Source organism: Lynx rufus, unplaced genomic scaffold, assembly GCF_022079265.1.
Source record: "Lynx rufus isolate CCGP_SWC_20201006 ecotype Redwood Valley unplaced genomic scaffold, mLynRuf1.p SCAF_11, whole genome shotgun sequence".
Lineage (NCBI taxonomy): Eukaryota > Metazoa > Chordata > Mammalia > Carnivora > Felidae > Lynx > Lynx rufus.
Genome location: NW_025814825.1, coordinates 44649555 through 44675724, shown reverse-complemented (window position 1 = coordinate 44675724; position 26170 = coordinate 44649555). Strand labels below are relative to the sequence as shown.

The 26170-nt window shown below is 40.9% G+C and overlaps 1 protein-coding gene across 1 annotated transcript in view; it reads right to left on the bottom strand.

Moving 5' to 3' along the window:
• The window catches only part of SORCS3 (sortilin related VPS10 domain containing receptor 3), a 611532-nt gene that overhangs the window by 27285 nt on the left and 558077 nt on the right, over positions 1–26170 (bottom strand). Inside the window, exons 15-19 of the mRNA XM_047072705.1 lie at positions 21436–21553; positions 20295–20428; positions 9811–9924; positions 6494–6665; positions 3144–3330 (exon numbers count right to left, since the gene is read on the bottom strand). Coding sequence (XP_046928661.1) covers positions 3144–3330; positions 6494–6665; positions 9811–9924; positions 20295–20428; positions 21436–21553 — 725 coding nt within the window. The remainder of the gene's footprint in view (positions 1–3143; positions 3331–6493; positions 6666–9810; positions 9925–20294; positions 20429–21435; positions 21554–26170) is intronic.

The following is a 26170-nucleotide window of genomic DNA, read 5'->3' as shown; positions in this document are numbered from 1 at the left end:
CAAACATAATCACATTTTTTCCAAATTCAAGACAAGCATGTTTGGGTAAACAGAATCTCAAGTAACAACAACACATAATAGTTTTTTTTAATGTTTATTTATTTTTGAGAGAGAGAGAGAGAGACAGAGAGACAGAGAGAGAGAGAGAGAGAGAGAGAGAGAGAGTGGGGGAGGGGCTGAGAGAGAGAGGGAGACACAGAATCCAAAGCAGGCTCTGGGCTCCAAGCTGTCAGCACAGAGCCCGATGCGGGGCTCAAACTCGCAAACCCTGAGATCATGACCTGAGCCGAAGTCGGATGTTTAACCGACTGAGCCACCCAGGCACCCCAACATGTAATAGCTTTGTAGGGCAAAGAACCTGAACCAGATGCTCCGGGCTTCAACCTAGGGATATACCAGTGACCAGAGAGAAGGGAGAGGAAGGATTCAGGAGGGAGCACAGCCAACTCATAAAATCCTCACTGTCAAACAGTGCTCTTTTTGATAAAAATCTAATAATTTGTGCAAGATTGGTTATTATGGGTGGCTAACAACTACTTTTGTTAGCTAATGGCCCAAGGTGAGGCCAAGAGCAGTTTCCACTATAATAACTGTCTGGTAAATGCAGCCATGATTGATTTGGAGGGAATTACGAGCATGATAAAAGTTTCAAGGAACATTTCCTCCTTCATGCACATAACCCACAGTATAAATCAGTTCCTTGCTGTTGTGATTTTTGCCACTAAGATACACTGGTCTTTGCACCCTTCGGGCAAGGTCCGCTATTGTTAGAATTAGGAATATGGGTGGGAGAGAGGAAAGTAAATTTTCCCTCTTTGTCTTCATTTTTAAATGCAGCAGAAGTGTCAGGCAGAATGTTAGTAGGTAGTACTTAGTAATTACTATAACAGGTAACATTCATCATGTGCCAAGCTGGGTGGTTAAGTGGCATTTTGCATACTGTGCAGAAAAATGTTAACATAGACCTGAAATTGCCATCCTTGGAAAGACTTGTGTGCAAGATTGGCTCTTGATAACATCTGGAAACTTGGCTTTGAGAGTATTTCCACTCAACAGTTAACTGCTAAGAGTGGTTCACTATGTCTAGATAGTTTATGCCAACAATATGGTTTATTCTGAAAATGTATTTTCCTTAGGGTGTCTGGAATTCTGGCATACACTAGGCAGGAGATGCCTACCTGACCAGTCCTTCCCAAAAAATCATGGGTACTGAATTTCTAAGCAGCTTCTCTGGTAAAGAGGCCTTCTCATGTGCTTCTAGAACTCCTTGCTGGAGGAATTACCCATGTTGGGTGACACCATGATAGGGGCTGACTCTTTGGAGATCACGACTGGCTTCCTCCAGATTTTGCCCTCTGGCCCTTTTCCTTTGCTCATCTTATTTTGTCACCTTTCACTGTAATAAATCACAGTCTTGGGTATGACAATATGTTGAGTCCTGTGAGTCCTTTTGGTGAATCAACAAACCCAAGGGGGTGGTCCTGGGGACCCGTGAACCATATTCATAATCCAATTTGATTCTCATAGCTTCCCTATAACCTAACTATTAAAGATGAGCAATCAGAAGTTTGTAGAGTAAGAAAGTTGATCAGTATTAGATGTTTAACAAAGGGATATAATCAGATTTCAAACAGAGGTCCCTTTGTTCTAAACCCTGACTCATGAACACCCTGCATGCCACCTACCTGGGTTTTGGATCTGGTGCTTCTGGCACAGAATGAGTATAATTGGTGTAGTATGGTTATTACCACTAGGGCTATTGATGGCCCATTTCTAGCAGCACCTGCCCTCACCCACCAGAATGTAAAGTCTTCAAGACTCAGGCCATATCTCCATTGTTACTTCCCGGTGCCTTGCTGAATGCCTTACATATATTCAGATCCAACAAACATTTGTTGAATAAATTAGTAAATAATTGGGTGTTTTATTTACATTTCCTATTTGTTACAAGAGCCATGTGAGGCAAAGTACCAGCTAGAATTAAGCCATTTTGAAATTGGAGTTCAGAAGATACAGAGAAGAAATAATTTATCTTGTGGCCAAGTATCCTGGCATCTTTAGGGATGTAACTGATCTATCATCCAGGTGTCCCCCAGTGCTCTTCCCCTATCACTGGTGGCCCTTGTGCTACCACTATGATTAAAATGCTAGACGACTAGATAGCTTACTGTTTTCCAGAAACCTTTTAAATGTAGGCAGCTTATAAAGTGGAGTTTACGTCATCACTGAGGTGGAGATACTTCTTGCATTCACCTAGACTCTTTGGGGACATATAATTTTTACCATATATAGCATATTACTCCCCAAACATCATGGGGTATTTAAATTAGAACCACAGAATTCCTTAGGCCCATGAGTATCACTGAGAAAGGCATAGGAAATCAATACCAGCCCCATAACATGTCTTGATCCAACATGCTAAAATCATAATATTTAAGTTTCATTTTACATGAATTAAGTCCCAGGATAGCAAATACACAAAACGTATCCATTACACACAAAGTACTTTGGAACTTCAGCTGTTGTTTTGATTTGGGCCAAGAGACAGTCAATAGTAATGCAATACATTCCAGGTCAACAAAAACATTTTGGAGAGTCCTTAGAATTGTTTACGATAGGAGTGAACTTACAGTAAACTTGGACATAAGAATTAGGTTCTTTTGTGTGCTCAGTTCTACATTTTCAAAAATCCATACATGTTTCTTTAACCCTTCTTTGGTTCTTCCAACAGAGATTAGAAATTTACTTTGATTCGGGCTGCCTTCACTCATAGTAGCTTGGAAGTGACCATGTGGCCATGAACCAGGTGAGCTTCCTCTTCCTATATTCTTAGGACTCTCCAAAGCAAAGTGAAATGACTTTCATCTGAATGTGTGTCTGCATATGGATACGTCCATCAGGACGTAGTGGGACTGAAAAGGAGGGGCCAATTGGTAATGCTCTCCAAACTTTCAAGATATTTAAACTACTTCGGTGTCAGAAAACTGAAACACAAATGAGCACACATCTCAGTCTCTCCACTTGGGCCATTACAAAAGGGTGGCAGTCATACCAAAGCTAGTCTCAGCTCTGCATCCCAGAAGTCTTGACACCAGTTGTCAATTGGGAGGAACATAAGAAAGGAGAAGGCTCATGCTACTTACAAACCACGTGCAGGAAGAGGACAGCTGTGTCTGAGCCCAGGTTGTTCTCTGCATAGGCCGTCACCTGGAAGATGCCTGCACTCTTGTACACGTGCTTGATGCCATCCTCGATGGGGCTGAAGTTAGCATAGGACACTGCAATCCCATCCCCAAAGTCAAGCTGGATGTTTGTCCTTTGGAGATCACCCTGCACGGGGGGAATAGCAGTGGGCCTGGGCTCACTCACATGTCCAGTCTGACTCCTATTGGATGCTTGGTCCTGTGCCTTCTGCATCACCCTCTTGAGGACCTAGAGACTCTCTCAGGGCTGAAGCACCCTCCACACAACCATCAGACTCTTATATGATATCCACTGAGCATCACGGGGAGGTCCTATGGATCTGTTGTCCCCGTAAGCCCAAGCTCAGGGCAGCCTCTGACATGGGCCAAGGGGACAAGGAAAAGCCTCTAGGGAGTTCTAGGCATACACATGCTTTAATATTCCTCTCCTGTGTCATAAGAATAACAGCAATAGTAGTAACAGCTAATACTTACAGTTTCTTTTCAGTTCCAAGCAATTGATCTCCTCACAACTTTCTAATGCAGAAAGTATTACTTTCCCCATTTTATAAATGGTGACAAAAATAAATAAGTAGACCAAAGACTCACAGCTAGTAGTGGAAGAGACCAATTTTGAACCCAGCCAGTCTGGTTTCAACACTAATGCTCTCAACTACAATGCTAGAACTATATATAATTATTCCTATGTTTTAATATTTATTATTATGTTCCAAGCATTATGTTTATCACCTAACACATATTCTATACCACACCTTCAAAATAACTCTGTGAGGTAGGATGATTATTCCCAGGCTACACATGGATACTACATACCAGTTAAAATTACATCCGTGCTCTGCTGACCTTGGGTTTCCCTAAACCTGCCTAAGCCCCTCTTCCCTGAAGCCTTTTCCAATCATCCCAGCTCACAGATCCCTCTGCCTCTTGGAAGGCCAAGAGCCCCCTGGGAGACACCTAGAGGCATGATGCCATCAGTTCGGGTGAGGTCATCCGAACGCCCCAAGCCGATGCTCAGCTTCTTAAGAGCGGATACTAAAGCTCACCCTCCCTTGTTCTTCCTCCCACTATATTGGGTCAGCGCTTTGGATAAATGCAATTGAACCTGACCACAAAACAAGGATCCTCGATGAAAAAGAAGAATTGGATCTCTCTGTTTACAAACACAGTTGATGAAATTTAAAAAAAGGATATACATCATTTTGGAATTATGAGCCAATCCTTCTGTCCAGTGAAGGTGCACTGATCACAGTTTCATGTTCCATCTCTTCCCCCATGGCAACCCAGATGTGAATGAAATATTGATAGGTGCTCCCTTGCCCCCTGCACAATGTTAACTACCCTTGGGTTTATGAATATAAATTGAAGTGGAAATGAACTAGAGGCAATTCAAATGGATAAGATCATGGCTCTTCACATCCATTCAGGAGAAGGTTTTTATAGTGCTGGTCCTGGAAACTCCCTAGTGGAAATATGATAGTGACCTCCTCTGAATCTTAAAGTCCTTTAATTCAAGTGCCCAGTGTGGGCGAAGGCTGAAGAATCTGTCAACCCAGGATAAGGAACCTTCACCATCCTGTTCAGTATGGCCCAGACTAAAGGTTTCTAAAGTATTCACATTTGGGGAAAACAAAAAACAAAAAACAAAAAAACCCTCCTGGCCTGCTGTGGTCTCTTTCCAAGATCTGAAGAGCTCAGAGCAATTTGCATACACATTTAGAGGTCTTTGTAAATCAGGCAAGCTTTTTTGCCCTACCGCCTCAGCAAGGAGTGCCTGAAAAGCTCTCTGGTTTGGGAAAGGGATAAAGTAGTTCATGTAGGGAGCAAGAAGCGTAAGAGAGCTGTTTCCACCCTGGAATGAATGGATGCAGGCTGATTTTACTGCCTTAATTGCAAAAGACACTAAAAAGTGAAATAATGGTGCAGCCAGTTGATGGAAAAACAACTAATGTGACCTTCTTTACACATATATGTTTAAAAGATTGCAATAATCTTCCCCCACACTCACACTCACTTTCAAGACTCTTTGAAAGCCTTGTGGGCTTTTTTTTTTTAATATTTTTTTTCAACGTTTATTTATTTTTGGGGGGACAGAGAGAGACAGAGCATGAACGGGGGAGGGGCAGAGAGAGAGGGAGACACAGAATCCGAAACAGGCGCCAGGCTCTGAGCCGTCAGCCCAGAGCCCGACGCGGGGCTCGAACTCACGGACCGCGAGATCGTGACCTGGCTGAAGTCGGACGCTTAACCGACTGCGCCACCCAGGCGCCCCATCGTCTCCTATTTCTAATTCTTCAGGTTCTAATGGGGGAAGGCAGTCAGACCTTAACATGATTATTTTTTAGATGGGAAGAAAATATTGAAATTCTACTTGCATTTTTATGTAGCTTTTAAATTCACATTATATGTCCTTTATTTGTATTACATATGAGAATACACATTATTTGTGTAAGAATATATGTATATATTCAGATCATAAATCATATGCTTAAAAGTATTTAATAATAAGTTAGTAATAAGGAATATAATCAAATGGGTTTGGAAGCCACTACTCAAATTCATTATACCTACTTCAGCAAGAGTCAGCCACCTAAAATCCAAGTGTGACCACTTTCCTATTTAAAACCCATCAGTGGTTCCCCATTGTTCTCAGGGCTCCAAAGAACAGAGTTTTATTAAATTTTTTTTTTCAACGTTTATTTATTTTTGGGACAGAGAGAGACAGAGCATGAACGGGGGAGGGGCAGAGAGAGAGGGAGACACAGAATCAGAAACAGGCTCCAGGCTCTGAGCCATCAGCCCAGAGCCCGACGCGGGGCTCGAACTCACGGACCGCGAGATCGTGACCTGGCTGAAGTCGGACGCTTAACCGACTGCACCACCCAGGCGCCCCCTTGTGGGCTTTTTTTAATCAGGGGGGTTAAGTATGAAGAAAAAAGCAAAAGAGGCTCCTGGGAGCAACAGAAAAAATACGAATTCCCTTCTTCTGGCAAAGTTTAGAGCATATGGTCTTATGGTGATAAATATTCCTTCAACAAAGCAGGCCCTAAAGGGGAATCTCAAAGAACATATCCAGATCTGCATCTGCCCTGAGCCAAGTGGGTCTCCTGCAGCCCAGGTCTGTGCCAAGCGATGGAGGGAAGAGGGTCCCTAAATGTCCAAGCCTTCTTTTATCCCTTCTGTCTTCTGACCATTGACTCTGGTACAGGCACCTGGGGGGATACATCGTCTTTCTTTTCTTCCCTCCCTGGGAGCAGTGAGTTATGACCTCAGAGACCCAGGACAACACCTACCTCCTCCATGAGAATGATGAAGGTCGCATTATGCCCCTGCTCTGCTACTAGGCGCCCGTCGGTTGTCACCACATGCAGGCCTCGAGGGGCTTTTCCGGGACACATCTGGGCCTTGGCCGTGTACTTCTCCCTCAGCCCGTCCGTGCAGTTGTTAGATACAATTCTCCGGTACCTAAAGAGTATTGACAGCTGTTGGCAGTGTGGGGTGAGTGTGTGTGTGCATGTTAGAAAAGGATACCAGAAAGCTAGAGTGAGAGACGTTTTGCACAGCTGCTCCTAAAAACTGAGTCTCAAAGAAGCCAGCCCTTTAAGAAGCCAAACAAATGCGAGGAACTGCTATCCCTCCATCTGAGGAAGAGCAGCTCTTTAAACATTATTATTGATCCTACCTGGGGAGCCATGGATCAGATCAGTGTCTAAACTAGCCAAGAAAAATCAATGCGTGACTCACATGCAAGAGGGAAGGAGGCTGACCCACTGGACGAGGGAAGTAAGAAAAGCAAGTGCTCCTTTCTGTGAGGGAGGAAGGGACTTGTTTGGAGTTATCTAAGGCCATCTCCAGTTTTCTCCGTACCGAAAACCATCTAGAAGATCAGACTTCTTTTTTTTTTAATATATGAAATTTATTGTCAAATTGGTTTCCATACAACACCCAGTGCTCATCCCAAAAGATGCCTTCTTCAATGCCCATCACCTAGAAGATCAGACTTCTAACTCTGATTCATCAGGAAGCCTCTTCCTGTCTTCCCTCGACCCACAGGACATCATTCCATCCTTTAATACTTAATAGCCTTTGCTCTGAAGCCATGGGGCTCTTTCACAGCACATTTTCTCTCCTTACTAATATTCCACTTCCCACTCAACACAAATGCCAATTCCAAAGCACAAATTTGAAATGCCTGTTAAATCCTGCTGAGGAAAAATCAGCTCAGAGAAGAAGTGGGCATGGGGAAAACTCCTCACAAAGCAGTGTGGCCTTTCAGGACAAGAGCATCTTTGCACATAGTGATGCCACGTCATCTCACTTCAGCAGTGATCCCAGCATATGAAGCCAAGAGCTTGTCCACAGTCCTGACCTGCACGGAAAATATTATTTCCACTATCTGTAAGACTGCATATAATCAACATTCTGGTAAAACCACAAAATATAAATGTGCCACCACCACCATCATTATATCACGTCTTCTTTCACCCTGTATGTCAGGAGTAATTAACCAAACCATCCATGCTACCTTCTTCTGATTGCCTTTCAATTGAAAGCAGATGAGAGACAATTCTTTATGAATAATATTGATCCTCCACTATACCTGATATTTCCCCCGGTCCTCTCTCCATCCGTCACCCCCCAAACACTGCTGAACTACCAACCCTATCTCCACCCAAAGATCTCAGGAGGATGTTAAGCAAATGCTGTGTGTAGTTACTGCCTCAGATAGAATTACAATATACCCCTTTGTAGATACATACTATTTTTTTAATTGCCAACTGAGCTCATAATGGGTCTTCAGATGTGCTGTCCAATATGCTAATCACTTTCTACCTGTGCCTACTGTGCACTTAAAATGTGGTTAGTCTTGCATGTTAAAATGATACTATTTTGGATAATTAGGTTAAGTAAATTATCTTATTAAAATTAAGTTTGCATTTAAAATTATTTTTAATGTAGCTACTAGGAAATTTTAAATTATATATGTGGTTCATATTATAATTCTTTTGGTCAGCACCAGTCTACATCATCAAACTTTTGTAATCAATTTATACTTTCTTGCTGACTTTTAATCATTTACAAGATATTTAATTTTTACTTATGGCAGATATTTTGGTGGGTACCATATCCTAATGCAAACTTGATATCATCTACTCTTTCTCTTCAACCTCAACTGGCCAGCTGGTTGACCACCTATAATATAAGCCAACATTTAAGCAACACAGAGGTATGTGTACACAGTTGTAATAAATCTTTTGGAAAAAATTGAATTATCTTTCCTTTTCAGCTTCCTAATTTATTTGGTTGGCTATTTGGGATTTTGGTGTACCTAACTTGCTTTAAATTGGGTGTACATATACATGTCACGTGATCATATGTGGTGTTGTGATGTAATTCTCCTCGAGTTCCGTCCAAGGTACGCTCTGGCTTGGGATTTGGTGGCCTAGCTGACGACTTGTGCCTATCATATTCTTCTTCCTCAAACTTGATAGCACTGTGTTCTCTTCTACCATATCTCTGAAAGTTCATGCTTCTGGATCTGTATTTTGAATGGCTTAAATCCCTGAACTAGACACCCACAATAAAATCGCATCAAAAGTGCTTAAGCCCCAGCTCAGGACCCGGCAACAGCTCCCTAAGAACCAAGTATTTAGCTAAAAGTTCTTGTCTTTCAGTAGCTCAGACCACTCAACACATCTCTTCCATCATTTTCTCCCATCACTTAGGTAGATTGTACCTTTTCAGGATTTTACAATCAGAGAAGGTAAAAGTACTGAGGTGGTGAGTAACTTGTGTGAGATGGTAGAGGACCCATTGGAAGAGTTGAGACTGGAGTCGAGAACACCTTAGTCCTCCGCTACTCAAAGTCCTAGGACCAGTAATGCCAATGATGCCCAGGAACTTCTTAGAAATGAAGAATCTCAGCCCCACCCTACATCTACCAAATCACAAGCTGCATTTTAACAAGATCACCAGGCGATCTACAACACATTAAAATTGGAAAAGTGCTATCTTAGACCCCCAATCCACTTGCCAAATCCGTTCTGCACCATGGAGGTAGCAAAAGACGGGAAGATAAGTCTTCAAGGAAATATTTTTTTCCCCACAAATCTGAGTAACTATAAGTGAGCAAAGAGAGAAACACACACATAGTGTGACAATTAGACAAAGTATGCCTTGACCTTCTTATTCCAGGAGGTTCTAGAATGGGACTTGTAAATTTTCATTTTAAGTTGCCAGCATCACAGTCTAGGAGAGCTTCTGTTCGTCTATCACTAGAGAGCACTGTAATATCTGCATACCACTTGTGTTCATTTATTTCCTTAGGGGCTCAAAAAATAAGGTGGCATCTCTTTCCAGCAAAGAAGACCCGACTGAAACAATAGCTATGGTCTGTCAGAGGCAAATGGAAAAAAGTATTGAAATCTGGTAGATTTCTGATGTTCCCCCTAAAGCTACTCTCAGCTAAAGAAAGCCTCAGCTTTCCTCAGAAGCCACCTATAAACAAACTATCCATACTCTCTCTTGCTTCAGAAGAAATGCTACCTTTGATCCCAATCTAGGGAAACAGGAGACTAGTGAATAGCGTTCCTTCAGGTGTTTTACTTACCCAGTGCTGTTAAGGTAGCTTTGACCAAGGCTGCAGTCCTTTGATGGGGATGCTGGGTTGTACCAGAAAGCTGGGACACACTGGCTCTCTCCGTGTCTCTCATAGCCGTAGTCACTGTCCAGAAAATGAATATTGCACACTAGTACAGATGCACAAATACCAAAACACCCACAGACACACACAAACACAAATATATCTCTACAGTCTTGCAAAAAGCTGCATTGCATTCTTTCAAATATTCCTAGTGACAGCAAATATTCATATGAAGTTTTAGAGTTAGAAATAATCTCGAATTATTGGAAATCCAGTGTACGGAAGAAATAATGCATTATCAAACAAATATTCCAGGTTAAAAAAAGGTATGGATATACATCATGTAGCAGGTACACTGGCCGGGGTTGGGTGTCAGGGATGCTATGAGCTGAAAAGCATATTCTGGATCACAGTGGAATTACTGACATAAGTAGGTGATAAGCAAGAGGATGATTTTAAAGGTCAAGATTCATTTCTGGATAAAATTCCACAGGTGTTATTCCAAAATTAATTTCATAGATTTTATTTTAATTTTTCCTACAAATTCCTTCCCAAGAAATATATATATATATATATATATATATATATATATATATATATATATTTGCATTCACATATATACAGTCATTCAATTTGTCCCCAATACATATAACACAGGTCTCCTGTTTCCCTACAAACAACAACAAACTGTGGTTCTTTTCCACATTTTCATAAAAGCCTAGCTGTAATAAAATAAAGAAAGAAAATCAGGTATGATTCCCTCCTGCATTCCTCCCATTCCAAAATGAAGTAAAAGACCAGTGTGTGGAGAGGAGGGCCCCCGTCTGAAATGTGACTGGTGTTTCCTTACTTCTTGGAGTTTCATAAGGCTCCCAGGTGCATAAATGTCAGGGTAGAAAAAGAGCAATAAAATAAGTATTATTGCTCTTGAAACCAACCAGAGGTCATTGAGGGTGTCTTCACTTGGCAGGAGAATTCATGCTTCTAAGTTAAGCACCCAAGGGTTTCCTGAAACCCACAGACTGGGCAGAACAATCTGGACATTTGAATATTGATCCACTGAGTGTTAATAAAACATAAAACAGCAAGGAAAGTCACTCTCTCCAGACCTACCCCTCCTTTCTTTTTCTGTTCCCATGTTCTTTGAGCCAAGATTTAATTAAAGTCCAATGAAAATAGAGGCAAACGGTCTGTGACTAGGGTAGGAATGAAAGGGAGGTAGGAATACAAGTTTAACTCTAGATTTATTTATGACTCAATATGTACACTGTCCTCAGGAAGAAGTATTACAATCCTTGCCTACAAGGACTTTTAGTCTTTGGAGAAAGAGACCTAACATGCCTCAAATCCAACCAAAGAACAGAATAATACAGCATGAGACAGAACATGAAAATACAGTATGAAGCAGTACAGTTAGGAAGCACCGACTGATGGAGGAGATTATAGAAATTGTTCTCTCAGGTCCACATCACCTTACTTCCTCACCATATTCCTCTACACCAAACTCATACCTGAACAGTCCAGGCCAAATTTTCAACCCTTTGTCTCTGCATATGTTATTCCCTGGGCTTGAAGCACTCAACGTTGTCTGTGTTTGGTAGTTTGCTTAGTATTCTTCTTCAGTATCTAATCAGAGGAGGCCTTCGCTGATTCCCCAGACAGAATCTTTGTGACCACAGCATGTTGAAAACATTGAAGATACAGAGATCTCTGTTGGTTTTGTTTGGCAATATAATAGTTCAGAGCAGTAGTTAGGACATTGTCGGTGTTGAATATTTACTGGGTGAATGAATACTCCAATTATGTTTTAAAAGTAATCACACTTATTATTCCGTTACATTGGGTCTATCTCTGCAGGGAGATGTGAACCCATAGTTCACCTTCCAGTGTGGACCACAGAAAACATCCCAAGTGCTCGACAGATGCCTAAGCCAGAAAGGTGGGACTCAAGACCAGCTTTGATATGGCCATGTTTAAATGAAAATGGAAGAAAATAAGGAGCAAGGGACGTGTCTGTCAAACAAATTTTTTGCCATGCCTCCTGATCAATGATTAGAGATCTCCCAGCCCGCACGTTCAATGCACTCAGTATTGTGACAGTTAGTAACCACCAGTGGGAACAGACTTAAAATTTCAGGAATTTTGCCAGCTAATTAATGGTTGTTAAACACAGCCAATATCAAAAACATAAGTTATATCAAATTTCAATTAAATAAATATATTTTAAAAATAAATACATAAAGCACAGAGACCCCTTATATTTTGCTGCATTTTTAAAAATAATAATAATAATAATAATAATAATAATAATATATTGTTATATATAAAATGTTAGGTATTATTATTTTATCTATGCTCCTGAGGTCATTTGCATCTATGTACCTGTATGGCAAAAATACTACATAATGTGCTTCTGTACATCTCTTCTCAATTCTATATTCACTGGCGTCATGCTGGTAGCTTGAAATTGGCCACATTTGGGGATATTTAAAGCAATCAGCAAATGCTACAAATGAGGGCTTATTTGTTTCAAGAGAGGCAGTAGTTAAATATTTACCAGCACAGCACTGAATATCTGATTTATTTAAAAAATTTTTTTATGTTTATTCATTTTTGAGAGAGACAAAGAGACAGAGAGACAGAGAGACAGAGAGCATGAGTGGGGCCAGGGCAGAGAGAGAAGGAAACACAGAATCCAAAGCAGGCTGCAGGCTCTGAACTGTCAGCACAGAGCCTGACATGGGGCTGGAACCCACAAACCATGAGATCATGACCTGAGCCGAACTTGGACACTTAACCAACTGAGCCACCCAGGCACCACCAGAATATCTGATTTCTAAGCATTGCTTATCATTAGAAACATTTGGGCTGTGGTGTGTCTGCAATGCTTCTAGACAATTCTCCAACTGCTGGATAAACTAAATCTATGAATGTCCTGCCAACCCTAAGAAATATTAGTAATCTCTGCAGGAAGGGTGCTCTCCTTAATAGCTTTGGGAAGGAAAGGAATGTCTTAATGTTCTTTCCTAAATCTTTAACCATCTTCAGCAGTTCTGTTCAACTCTGCTACCTGTTAGCAATGCAGTAATTAAAAAAGGTGCGTCAGGCATGCTGTTTTGCCCCAAAGAGAAAAAGCACCTCATTAATATTTAATAACATTAATGGAAACATCACTGGCTGCCTCCAAGCTGTGGACTTCTTCATTAACTTCTGTTAAATGTATATTAAAATCTCATTCTGCCCAACCTACCCCCCAGCTCTGGAGTTTGCATGATTTCAAAAAAAAAACAAAAAACAAAACAAAACAAAACAAAAAAAACCCCAAAACAAAAAAAAAACAAGCAGTTCCAGCTGCTGCTCCAACTTCCTGGGGAAGAGGTATTTTTCTGTTGAATTGTGACATTTGGAGAGAATGTATCAGAAAGTCTGATTTGCCTCAGGGCAGTATGCTGCCACAGCTTCTGCAAACACACCAGCAGTTTCCTTCCAGAAATAAGTCACCTCTGCATCTTTCTTAACTATAAAAGGGTTTAGAACTCCTAAAAGTTTAGGAGGAAACTTCTCCATTTCCAGGAGACGTATGTCCTCCAAATCCCATTCAGGGAGAAGGCTTAGACCATCTAAAGAGGGAAGAGACAAGCTTCAGAAATCACAAAGCTTCTGCGTGTCAGTGACACTTGTATTCCTTGGGTCTAATCCTCTCAACTGGTAGGTTGGAAGGAGAAACAAAAGAGAAGTGACTTGTTCAAGACTGTACACAGCTGGAATGGCAGATGGAAGTGAATCTTGGGACTCCTGATCCATGGCTCAGATTTAGTAAATGAAGCACCCATTTAATCATCATAAGAGAGAGCCCCCTGGTCCCCAGGAATGACATTCTGAGACTCTGGGAGCCAGCCCAGAAGTCATGCTTTCTGTTGGCCCAGTTGCTGGGGCTTTTCTACTCTCAGACCATGCAGAGCCCTATCACTGCCTCAGTGACCCCCAGGCCCTCCATTCTCCCGTTTGGCGGTTGAGATTCCAGGAATAGTACTCCCCGGATGTCTCTGTCCCACTTAATGAGACAGGATCACATGCTGGTTTGAAATGGGCAGATAGAAGGTTTTGGCAGATGCAGAGTGAACACTCAACAAACAGAAGCAACTGCAACAAAAACGATGGAATAATAATTAACATCATTAACATTTTGCTAAGGCATAAGCCTAAATACAGGCGAAAAGAAAGGTGATTGCATCCAAACTCTTTCACAAATTGTATGAAAAACCCAACAAGCATCCGTCAAGTATTTCTCTTTATCAAGCCTCATGCCCTCTAACAACCTTTTCACACAACTGCATTCTCTGAAGTGCTGCCCTTTTCCCTTGTGCTTGGCAGCAAGTCTACACAGCTCCATCACAACCTTCCACAGTAAGCCTTCTGTCATTACTCCAGTCCTCAACACTCCTTGCTCTGATCATTTCTGGCACTTGCAGGTAGGAAGGACCAGGGCTGTCTGAAAGACCTTGCTGTTTTACAACTATGCTATCCAATATGGTAGCCACTAGCCACATGTGACTATGAACACCCAGAATATGGCTAGTACAATTGAAGAACAGAATGTGTAATTTAATTTCATTTTAATGCAAATAACCACATGTGACTAGTGACTACTATATTGGATAATATAGGTCTGGATTATAAAATTCAGCCCCTAGTTATGTTCCTTATTATTTGCTATTATGCCTTCTTTCAGTTCAAAACTCTGGTTTACACCTTTGCTTTTCCTACAATGCTAGTCTATAGAAAAATATACTTGATTGTACTCTAAATGCAGAATACTAATGGTTGGATAGATTTCAGACACCCCTGCACTTACGCACTGCGGCATCCCCATCTATCTTCCCCTCTATGTTACCACTTGATAAACTCCCTCTATAGATGTGGAACCATACTGCACATGGAAGGAAGCACTAAAACACACCCAGACTTAGAGCTCTCAGGTCAGAATATTATCATTTTGAATGAGTTACTTAACCTCTCTGTGTATCCATTTCTTCATCTATCAAACGCCTACAGTAACAGACTCTCCTTCCAGAAGCTAGCTGAGAAAAGTAAGATAATCCATCTAAAGGACTTAGTGAGTAGTAGGTGCTCAGCAAAAGTTATTGCTGAGTAAGTGGTTGGATGAATAAGAAAAGAGAATGACTAAACATAATTTCTGGTTCAACCTGGTTCTCCTTGAACAAAGGTACTTGCATCTCTCAGAGGGCCACTCCTTCCTAGAAGCCTCATTTGACTTCAAAAAAGGCCCTTATACTCCCTTTTCTGACTACTCACTAGCCCTTGACAAACTTAATTCACAGGGATGATTCATGCCTGGCCCTTCACCAGTGCCACAATGGAAGTGGCTCTCTAGAATAAGCATGAGGCTAACTAAGTAGAAACATCAATATTTATGCAAAATTCATGCTTAATACTGACATGCGCTCCTGAGGAAAGGGTGAATATTATTCTACAAATAAATGCTTCTGAGAATCTGTAAAAGCTTCCCTCTTCAAACAAAGAAAAGATATAGGTTGAAAATACTCTCCCTTTGTGGATCTAGGCTATACTCCTAAACTTTTCCACCAAAATCAAGACGTTTAATGCATCCTCCCCAGCCCATAAACAACCCCCCCACACACACTAATCTGATTAAAACTACGTTATACCCTCTCCCTGCTGTCTCTGACACTTAAAAGTTGCTTGAACCAATCAGATGAACATGACCTGATTTGGCTTAGGCAAACAACTAAGTAGAATGCACATAATAATTACTTTTATACTAACTGAGCTGGGCTTTTCAGATTCTTTAGCTAATAACGCTTCCTGGTAGGAAGGACCATTGAGAAGGAGATAGGGCTATGAAACTCCTGCCATGCACTGATTTCCAGCACTGAAGACAAACAAACTGTATTTGATGGAAAAAATATATATTTTTAAACCAACACCTATGCTTACTGAAGATCACTTAAAACAAAACAATTTTAAATACTCAGTAGTTGTTTATATAAAATATTGTAGAAAAACAACAGAAATTTCAGAAATGAAACTTTCTTCTCTACTCAAAAGTAGTGCAAAAATATTTTTAGGCCACACGATTTTTTTTTTGCTTTTGTTCTCAGATTCTGACCACTAACCCAGCCTCAAGTCCTGGGTGTTTGTTTGCTTATCCTATCTCTGACTCAAATGGTTCGTTTTTAAATTATTATTATTCAAGTATAATCAGCTTTCTTTGTTATATAAATTTTAGGTGTACAATAAAATGATTCAACAATTCCACACATTTCTCAGTACTTATCAAGATACAAGTGCTCTTAATTCCCTTTATCTATTTTACTCATCCCCCTCACCACCCAGCTTCCCTCTTATTTTCTCCGTATTTAAGAATCTGTTATTTTTTGTGTTTTTGTTTCTTTGTTTTCTTTTTTAAATTCTATAAATTAGTGAAATCATATGGTATTTGTCTTTCTCTGACTCACTTATTTAAATTAGCATTACACCCTCTAGGTCATCCATGTTGTTGTAAAAGGCAAGATTTCATCCTTTTTTATGGTTGAGTAATATTCCACTGTGTGTGTGTGTGTGTGTGTGTGTGTGTGTGTGTGTGTGTGTACGCACATGCACACACACACACACACACATACCACATCTTTATTCATTCAACTATCAATGGACACATTTGCGTTGCTTCCCTATCTTGGCTATTTAAAATGCTGCAATTGGGGCACCTGGGTGGCTCCGTCAGTTAAGTGCCCGACTTTGGCTCAGGTCATGATATCACAGTTTGCAAGTTCGAGCCCTGCATCGGGCTATCTGCTATTAGCATAGAGTCTGCTATGTGTCCTCTGTCCCCCTTTCTCTGTCCTGCCCCCCCTTCCTCCCTCCCTCTCAAAAATAAACATTACAAAAATTATAAAAATAAAATAAAATAAAATAATGCTGCAATAAATATAGGAGTGCATACGTATTTTCAAATTAGTGTTTCTGTTTTCTTCAGGTAAATTACCCAGTAGTGAAATTACTCAATCACTCAATCATTTGGTAACTCTATTTTTAATTATTTGAGGAACATCCATACTGTCTTCTGTATTATTTCTAATATGAGATACAATTGGCTCTAAAATATAATCACATAATGCTTCAAATACCATACTCCCCAAAATACTATAAGGTCCTCTTGAACACCATACACCTATTACAATTCGAGTACCAATGGTCAAAACTACATCATCTGGAATTTTGTTAGAGTTAACGGAACATTCTAAATAAAAACATATCAACAGCAGTTCACCCAGGTTATTTGAGGATGTTTTAATTTTAGAATAACTAAACTTGCGGACCTGTTTCTTTCGAAACATAAAATGAATCTAATAAGACTTGTTTGATTTCTTGAGAAATAGCATGATACAGAGAAGAACATAGGATTTAGCTAGACTTGTATTTGAGCTCCAAATTTCTCTGTTATGTGACCTTAGTCAAGTAGCTTACGTTCCACATGCTCGTTTTCGTCTCATTAAAAAGTCATAGTAACAATGCTGATGTTACAGAGCATTGGGTCCGGGTGGTACCTCTGTAAATTCAAGTGCGAGAACCAAAGGACACCTTGCAAAGGCTTTTTCTTTTTTAGTTTCTTTTTTTTTTTTTTTTGCACTGCTTCACTTACAGATGGATTCTGATAGCAGTTCCCAAAGAAAGGCTCAGAAATATTTTAAGCAGTACCACCTACAATAAATGAATGAAAAACACCCAAAGGTATGACTTTGTAGACAGGGCTCATTTGGATGTATAAGCTCTGGTTTACTTGCTAAAAATACCATGGGGACTACTTAACTGTGGGGTACAAGATTAACAGCAGCAGCAGCAATAGCTACCATATGGATGCCTACACCACTAGGATGAATGCCTTACCTACATTAATGATGTAGATTAATTCATTTATTCCTCTCTAGCAACCAATGAGATACATGTTATATTATCTGTATTTTACTGCCGAGAAGGTTAAATCATAGAGATTAAGAAAATTTCCCAAGGTCAAAATCTGTGAATATCAGAGCTGAGATTTTTGTTTCCAGACTAGTAAATGTTAGTGGAATTACTGAAAGAAAAATATTTATGCTATAATTCTTCTTCTTTCTCCATTGTGAGGTTTCCCAATAGCAGACAAGGGTCTATTACAGTTCAGAGAGACACAGGAGAGAATAGTATGACATGCAAGGGCAGTGTGCCTCCATGGAGTCAGTCTTCAGAGGGACCCAAGGAAGACTGAAATTCATATTCAGAATATTCAAGCTGACATCAATATGTCACGCAGCATAATCCTGAGGGGTCTATGACAATTTTTCTGGGTTGTGGTTAATAATTGAAAATTATTCTTCCCAAGTGTGAAAATATCCTCTGTTTCCAAAGGGTCAGAAGTGCCACAGGTAGGACCCTGACATTCAAATTAAATTCCATTCAGCATATCCCATTTTAATGATTCTCACTGAGGTCAAGCTTTCCAAGGCATGTGTTCAGGGATGCAGAGTAGCTAGGGAGCAGTCATAGCCATCTAGCTGGTTTGCAGTTACCAGTGATAATGCTAGCAGAAAGGGGGGAACAAAACATGGGTTCCAGCACAAAGCAAGCTTCGGGAAGAGGATGAAATGAGGCTGAATGAGGTTGCTGGGGAGGGGCAGCTGTTCTGCATCCATATGGATTTACTTCTGTTATTCGACATTAGAAAAGCCCAAATGCAACTCTGCTGTTGTCCTGCCAAGTTTAGAGGGTGATGCCTGAGCCCTTAGCTTTGTCTTTTAACCTGGAATGGGTTATGAAAATATCTAAATTGAACTTCACCTTTTGACTGTCCTGAGAAGGAGGAATTCATCTAATAGGGATCAGTGTGGGATCACTAGCAGGATCCCCCATCCCCAGAATTGAGATACTTTTTTGACTCTCCTAAAAGGGACAATGTTCAGGGAATAGAGTGCAACCACTTAATTCTTACTATGGGATAGGCACTGAAGAAAGTCTAAAATTCCTGCCCTCATAGCACTTGTAGTCTACAGGGGAAAGACAGACAATAATAAAGCAATCAGAAAACATGATCACTCCATGTGGTCACTAATACTAAGACAATGAACTAGGGTGTCAGAGTGTCAGGGTGTAGGAGAGATCAGGTGGCCTCAGAAAGCATTTCTGAAAAGCTGATGTTTTTGCTGAGATATGACTCATCCAGAGGTTCCAGCCATGCTGAGATTTGGAAGAAATTCTGCACTTGCTATTGTCTTTGATAGGCATAAGCCTAGATTAATTAAGGTACAGAAAGGAGACGGTAGTGTGGCTGCAAAACAGGAAGTGAGGGCAGAATGGTAGGAAATTAGGGCACAATGGTAGCAGGCCAAATCGTGTAGAGTAGAACAAGCCAAGGAAGGAAGACTGCATTGTATTTTGTGGGAGAGAGGAAGCTACTGGAGTGTTTTAAGCATAGGAATAGTAATATATGATTGGGTTTTCACAATCTCATTTTGGTTGCTGTCAGGAGGATAGGTTTTAGGGCAACAAGGGTGGAGGCAGAGAGAGTTTGTAGATTGTGGGAGTGATCCATGTTGTGGTCAACATGGGCAGAGGTACTTTGGGTTAGAACATGTTCTGGAGGTGAAGACTCACAAGGACTTGCAGATGGCCTGGGCCTTAGGGGAAGGGGAAGGGGAAGGGAAAATCAAGCTCTCCTGAGATTTTGACTTAAGCAACTATATTTTTTATTGAGTTTGGAAAAACTGGTCTGGGAAGAGGGGTTCAAGAAGAGCTGAAAAAATTGCTTTCTAAAGTAGAAGATTCAGGAAGAGCTCCACTTTGGCCACATTGGGTCTGAAATCCCTACTAGCAATTCAAGGGGAGATAGAGGCTGAGTATGTACATGGACACACATGTCTCCATCCTAGAGGACAGTGAGGCCAGAGCTGGAGGTATATATTGGAAATTTGTGAATTATTGGCTAATAGGTGAGACTCAAAGTTGTTCTTTGTGGTTGTCATTAGAGGGAGAAAAAAAAAATGATGAAAGGAGAGAGTACACATGGAAGATCACAGTTTGAGCTAATGTATCTGGAGGTAGCTGTCCAAGGTGGTAGCTCTCTGAGCTTTGTCACTGCTCAGACCAACCTCTCTGGTACTTGCCCAGGGATGCTAACTGAAGATGACAAGTTTCCTCAGACATATTGCTCTGACAGAACAGTGACCTCCCCTGTGAAAATATCTCCTCCTGTCCTCCTTCCAGGGGTACAGGGTTACCCTCGGGCCCAGGAACTGAAACAGTCAGGCCCATAGGCCAGCAAACACACCTGCCACCTGTGGGTCATGACTCCCTTTTCCCCAGCTCGATCTTCATCCTCACCCCCCCAACAAGTAAATGTCTGGTTGAAACTGACAATGAGATGCCATGGGACTCACCATTCAAAGTCCCAGTCAGCACAGACACAGGGCTCTGAAACCACTGTCCCTGAGGAATCTCGACCCAGGGCACACTGAGCTCCTGGCTTGCGTTTCTTGAATATTTTTCTTTCTCCCATGACGCAAGGCTCCCCCTTAGAAAGAAAGTCCATGGTGAGAAAGGAAGAAAAACACAAAGAAGGTGAAATAAACCAGCTTCTCTATAGGAAGCACTGGCCTTTCCATTCTCTTTGGTCACTCTGTCTACCAATCTCATCCCTAGTAACCATTCAGGAGTCTCAAGGGAAAAAGGGCCAGTCTTTTACTACCACACAAGAGGAACACCATGTAGGAGGTGCTGGCTCATCACTACCTCCCACCCAACTTAGCCAATGATGTCTACTTCATCTTGTTTCTCTTCTACCTCTGGAGAGAAGGCAAAAATTCCAAGTCATTGTCACAGACTTACAAATTGCCCAAATGACTTCAACAGAAATTGTGGTAGAAAAGAATCCAATTCTGGCATATTTTTCATATCATCTTCAGAGTAAAACTGAAGTTGGCCTGAAAAGTTCTCTCTCTATGATAAATAATCATGCCCAAATCCTTATTTCCAGTCAAGGGCAAAGAAAAGCAGAGAAACTGGTATAAATCACATGATCGCAATGGTTCTGAAGAATGCAGAAGTCTTACCTATGCTGCAAAGCAACAAATATCTACCATTTCTAGAGGCACTCACCTCAATTCCTCACCCTTTATCTGTGGCCCTGTTTCCAGGGCTCTTGGGGATCTCACTGCAGGCTGGCCTGACAAATATTCTCACCCTCCCCACTAACAGGTGAGATGATGAAACCACTGAAAGTCCTCCTGGCTGTCTGGGTTTATTTCTCCACAGATAGAGCAAAAGCCCGAGGTAATACTTGCCCCCCTCACCCCTCGACTATTCAATCATCTCAACGGGTTGATCAGGATCACAGGGTGAAAAATGGTCCTTAAATACCATCTTTGCATGCTTGACCTGTGTGTGTGGACTCCAACCCTTCCCCCAAATCCATCACTATCTTCAGATGCCCCACTACCTTCTTCCTCCAAATAGGAAGGCCCAGAGATGACCAAATAGGCCTCTTCCTAGAAGCCAGTATGCCCCTACCACATGGTATACCTGATTGAGCAGGTGCCAGGTCTGATAGTCTTCCTTGGTGCAGCGTCGGCTGAAGATAGATTTGTAGTCCACTTTCACCAACTGCCATTCAGAACGGAGGCTGAAGTGGCCGAAAACTCTAAGTGTTTAGGGGAGGCAGGGGAGAGAGAAACAGAGAGGTCCCACTAGTCATTCACTAATACACAAAGACTGAAGGGAGAGAGGACTAAATTGCGGCCTGGACTCAACAGGTTCTTCCAAATTGAGGTCTTGGAAGGTCACCAAGGAGAAAGTCCACCATTTACACAACTCTAGCCAACTGGCATGGTATTCATAGTGGGTTTAAAACTAACCATTTTTAATTGCAAAAGTAATATATGTACTTTATAGTAAGCAATGAGAACACAGAAAGATATGAAGAAAAACATCACCCAATAGTTCAAAACCTTACACAGAAAGATATGAAGAAAAAAATCACCCAATAGTTCAAAATCTTACACTCAACAGGTAGAACTGTTGTTGATATTTTGACATGTAGCCTTCTTGTTTCTCCTTAATGCAAGCACAGGTATTTTATCTACTGATGTCTACTGACAGGGACTCAGTTTCCTCATCTGTAAAGTAAATGTGTATGTGTATGGTGGGAATGGGGGTAAATTAGCTAATCTGAAATGTGGCTGCCAGTTCCAAAATTCTGACAGAATCTAAGTGTGCTTTAGTTGAAATTCCTATTGTTTAATTCACATGAATAACACCCTCCTTTCCCTTCCCTGAAAAATCACAGTAGCCCCATAAAAGGAACTCATATTTATGTATAGTAAAGAAACACACCATCTATGTGACTTAGATAATCAATACTGACCTTTTCAAAGCCCAGTAGTTGATGGCCCTATACATATGAATGACCAATGGTTTCTAGAAAAATGGAAAAAAAGACTGATCACCCATACTCTACTTGGGTGGCATGTCTTATAATTACAGTGCAAGATATCTATCATAGTGCTATAAAGAGGAGACCAATCACTCTGGGAACCTAAACCAACTGAAGTCTTTCAAGGCATTGGATGGATTCCATTTCAGCAAGACTTAATCATTTTATCAGCCCTGGATTCTCATCTCCTTCCAGTCATATGTTCTTGTGGTGACACCTAAGAGACTACTCCTCAAGGGACAGTCCCTTCTTCTTTCTGAAGGATGAAGATGCTTTGCGAGGGGTGGAAGTTGACTAAAATTGTGAAATGGATGAAGAAATAGGACTGTTTTGCAGATCGTACAACTTATATATTACACCTTGAGAAATGCCTTTTAATGTTCTATCAATTTAAAAGTTAAATACAACTTTTTATAGTCTTGTCTAAAAGATCTAACAGACTTTGGGGTGCCTGGGTGGCTCAGTTGGTTAAGTGGCCGATTCTTGATTTTGGCTCCGGTAGTGATCTCGTGATTTGTGAATTAAAGCCCTGTGTCAGACTCTACACTGACAGTAAGGAGTCTGCTTGGGATTCTCTCTCTCCCCCTCTCTGTCTACCCCTCCCCGACTCATTCTCACTCTCTCTCTCTTCCCCCTTCCCTCCCTCTCAAAACAAATAAATAAATAAATAAAAACATATAAAATTAAAAAAACAGACTTTGAGGTGAATAAGTCATAGGGATAACAGGCACTGCATAGGAAATACAGTTGATGATACTGTAATCATTTTGTATGGTTACAGGTGGTAGTTGCACTTGTAGTGAGTGTAGCATAACGTATGGAGATGCTGAATCACTATATTGTACACCTGACACTAATGTACCATTGTGTGCCAACTATACTAAAAGAACAAAACTAAAAACGTATGATCTTTATAAGAATCTTAGCTCAGCAATGAGTAGCAGAAGCCATGGGGCTAGAATATCTCGGGTTGTGTGGTCAATACCGTGTGGAGCAGAGTGAATGTAAGCATCCCTCCCCTAGGCTTACTCTGATCTCTTGCATTTTTGCTGTATTCATTGGTCTCCAAATCCCATACGTCCATGCCAGGTCACCATTGAGGTACTTTCACCTTCTAGTCCTGATTCATTTCATGGAGAGTTCACTAGTCAGTCCATTTAAAATCTCTAACAAAGCAGTTATGTCTTAAAAGTTTCTACTTATTTGAAGAGAGAAGAGTTAAACTGAAAGACTGTCAGGAGAAACAAACAAACAAAAACCACTGGGAGAAGACCTTGATGAATGTCTTCTTCTGTCTCTATCCAACCTTTCTAAATCTTCTCATATTCAAATATCACCTCTTCTAGTCTTCCCTGATTGGAATACTCTGAGTAGAAGAATAATAGTGATGCTAAACCAAACACTTCCACCTACTCCAAATAGTTTACAGTTATTTCATGGATCATAAAATACATCATGTCTGATTAATGCCATTTCTTTCCATGGAAGGATTACTGGACAGACAGAAGAGGGAAATATGAGGCACACAATTTACCTGGGTATCAGCAAGGCATCTGACAGTAAAATTATGTGACTGAACAGTACCTAATTAAGGCATTAAAATCGAAGAGGGGGGAGGGCATGAGTAGTCAGCTGTAAGGTTCTGGTGTCTGCTCTTTCCTGTTCATCATTTTTATTAATGACTTGAAGACATGAAAATAATGGTCATCATTGGAAATCACATTTTCTGATGACACAGAGCTGGAAGAAACAGTCAATATGCTTGATGGCAGAATCAGGACCCAAAAAGGTCTTGACAGACTGAAGGGAAAGGCTGAATCTAATAATGTGAAGTAACAGAAAGATATGTCAGGTCCTTCCCTGGCAACTACATAAGTATTGAATAAAGAAAATGATGCTTGATGGAGCTCAGGTTAAATAATAATAAATAATAATAATAATAATGTGGCATCTTAAGAGTTTTCATACACAATGTGATTAATGTAAGTAAATACTTCAGAGAAACCAAAAATACTTGAGATGATCTTACAACACATTAATTAAGAATTCTGTATATTATCAAGAATGAAAGAGGCAATATCCTGGCCTATTCTACATTAACTAGATCACAAAGAAAAAGGTAGCCAATTTTGGATGTCACCATTCAAAGATATACACTAAGTGTCTCAAACTAGAATACATGTATGGGTTTTGGTGGTCATAGTAAAGTTTGAATCTCCAGAAATTTTAAATAAAAATATGCATTTACTAGAACATGTGTATTTATTATGGAGAAATTACATATATTTTATCATATTTTTGAAGTGATTCACAGTTCCTAAACCTTAAGGACCATTGAAATAGACGCTACACAAGATGGCATACTTTATTGAATAGTGACTCCCCCACGGGACATGAGCATGTTCTAGTCCCTGTAACCTGTGAATGTGACCTTATCTGGACCTTTGCAGACATAAGAAAATTAAAGATCTTGAGATGAAAACATCCCAGATTATCAAGGTGGGCCCTAAGTGCCATGACATGCATCCTTGTAAGAGAAACATGCAGAGAGGAGGAGGCCACGTGAAGAAAGGGCAAAGACTGGAGTTATGTGGCCACATGCCAGGGAACACCTGGAGCCCCTAGAAGATGTAATATGCATAGAAGGAATTCTTTCCAGTGCACTAGAAGGAGTGCTACCCTGTTACCACTTTGATCTTGGACTCTAGCCTCCAGAACTGTTAGAGAACTAATTTCTGGGTTTTTGGCCCCCTAATTTGCAGCAATTTTTTATAGCAGCCACAGGAAATTAATACAGATGGTGATGTGATTCAAGACCAATTTTGGGGGTGCCTGGGTGGCTCAGTTGGTTAAGTGTCCAACTCTTGATTTCAGCTCAGGTCATGATTTCATTGTTCATGAGTTCAAGCCCCACATCAGGCTCTGTGCTGATGGTGTGGAACCTGCTTTGGACTCTCTCTCTCTCTCTCTCTCTCCCCCCCCCCCACTCATGTGCAGGCTCTATCAAAATAAATAAACTTAAAAAAAATCACTTTTCACCTATCTATCCAAGAAGTGCTATAAAAACTATGGCTGGTCAACCGGGAGATGACTTAGGAAGGGCAGGGGAGGGGAAACCAAAAAGTGGGCCTTCTGGGGAGATCACGTGAGTATAAAAAAACTAACAAGATAGAAAAACGTGAAAGTTTACAAAATATGAGAGAACTTTCTAATAGATAAACTTGCCCACAGAGGAAAGGAATGCTCAAGAGTTAGTAAACACAGAACCTCAAGCTCAGGCTTCACCATCTCCCAGGGCTGCTTTGGAGGAGGATGCAAGCATCACCCAAGTGCCCAGCCTAACTGACCCTGACCCTCTAAGGATGTCCATGTTGTTGGTCCTCCCAACTCTCTGGGATACCTGTTTCCAGTCTCAGAGAGCTCATTTCAGAACTGACCACAAAAATAGGTGCCAAGTTAGGACTTGGGGACTAATTCAGCCTCTGTCTTCTGCAATCTTGCAAGGCATATCCTTTCATCTATATTTCTTTGGCTTCTAGCCCAGATGTCTTTACACTGTGTTTCCCAGGTCCTTCCTCAAACTGTAAATTGATACAAAAATATTTTTACTTGGGAGTGTGCTAGTCTGCTCTCCCATGTGATCACTTACGTTTGCCAGATACAAAATTTTAAACACTGAATGTCAGGACTATAATCTTTGCTCATTTTCTCATTGGACCCCAACTAAGATCAGTGGACCCTAACTAAAACCACTTAGCAACTTTCAGATAGTAATGTACTCCCCATCTCTCTATCCATTATTGGTTCTGGGAAGAAAAATGTTCA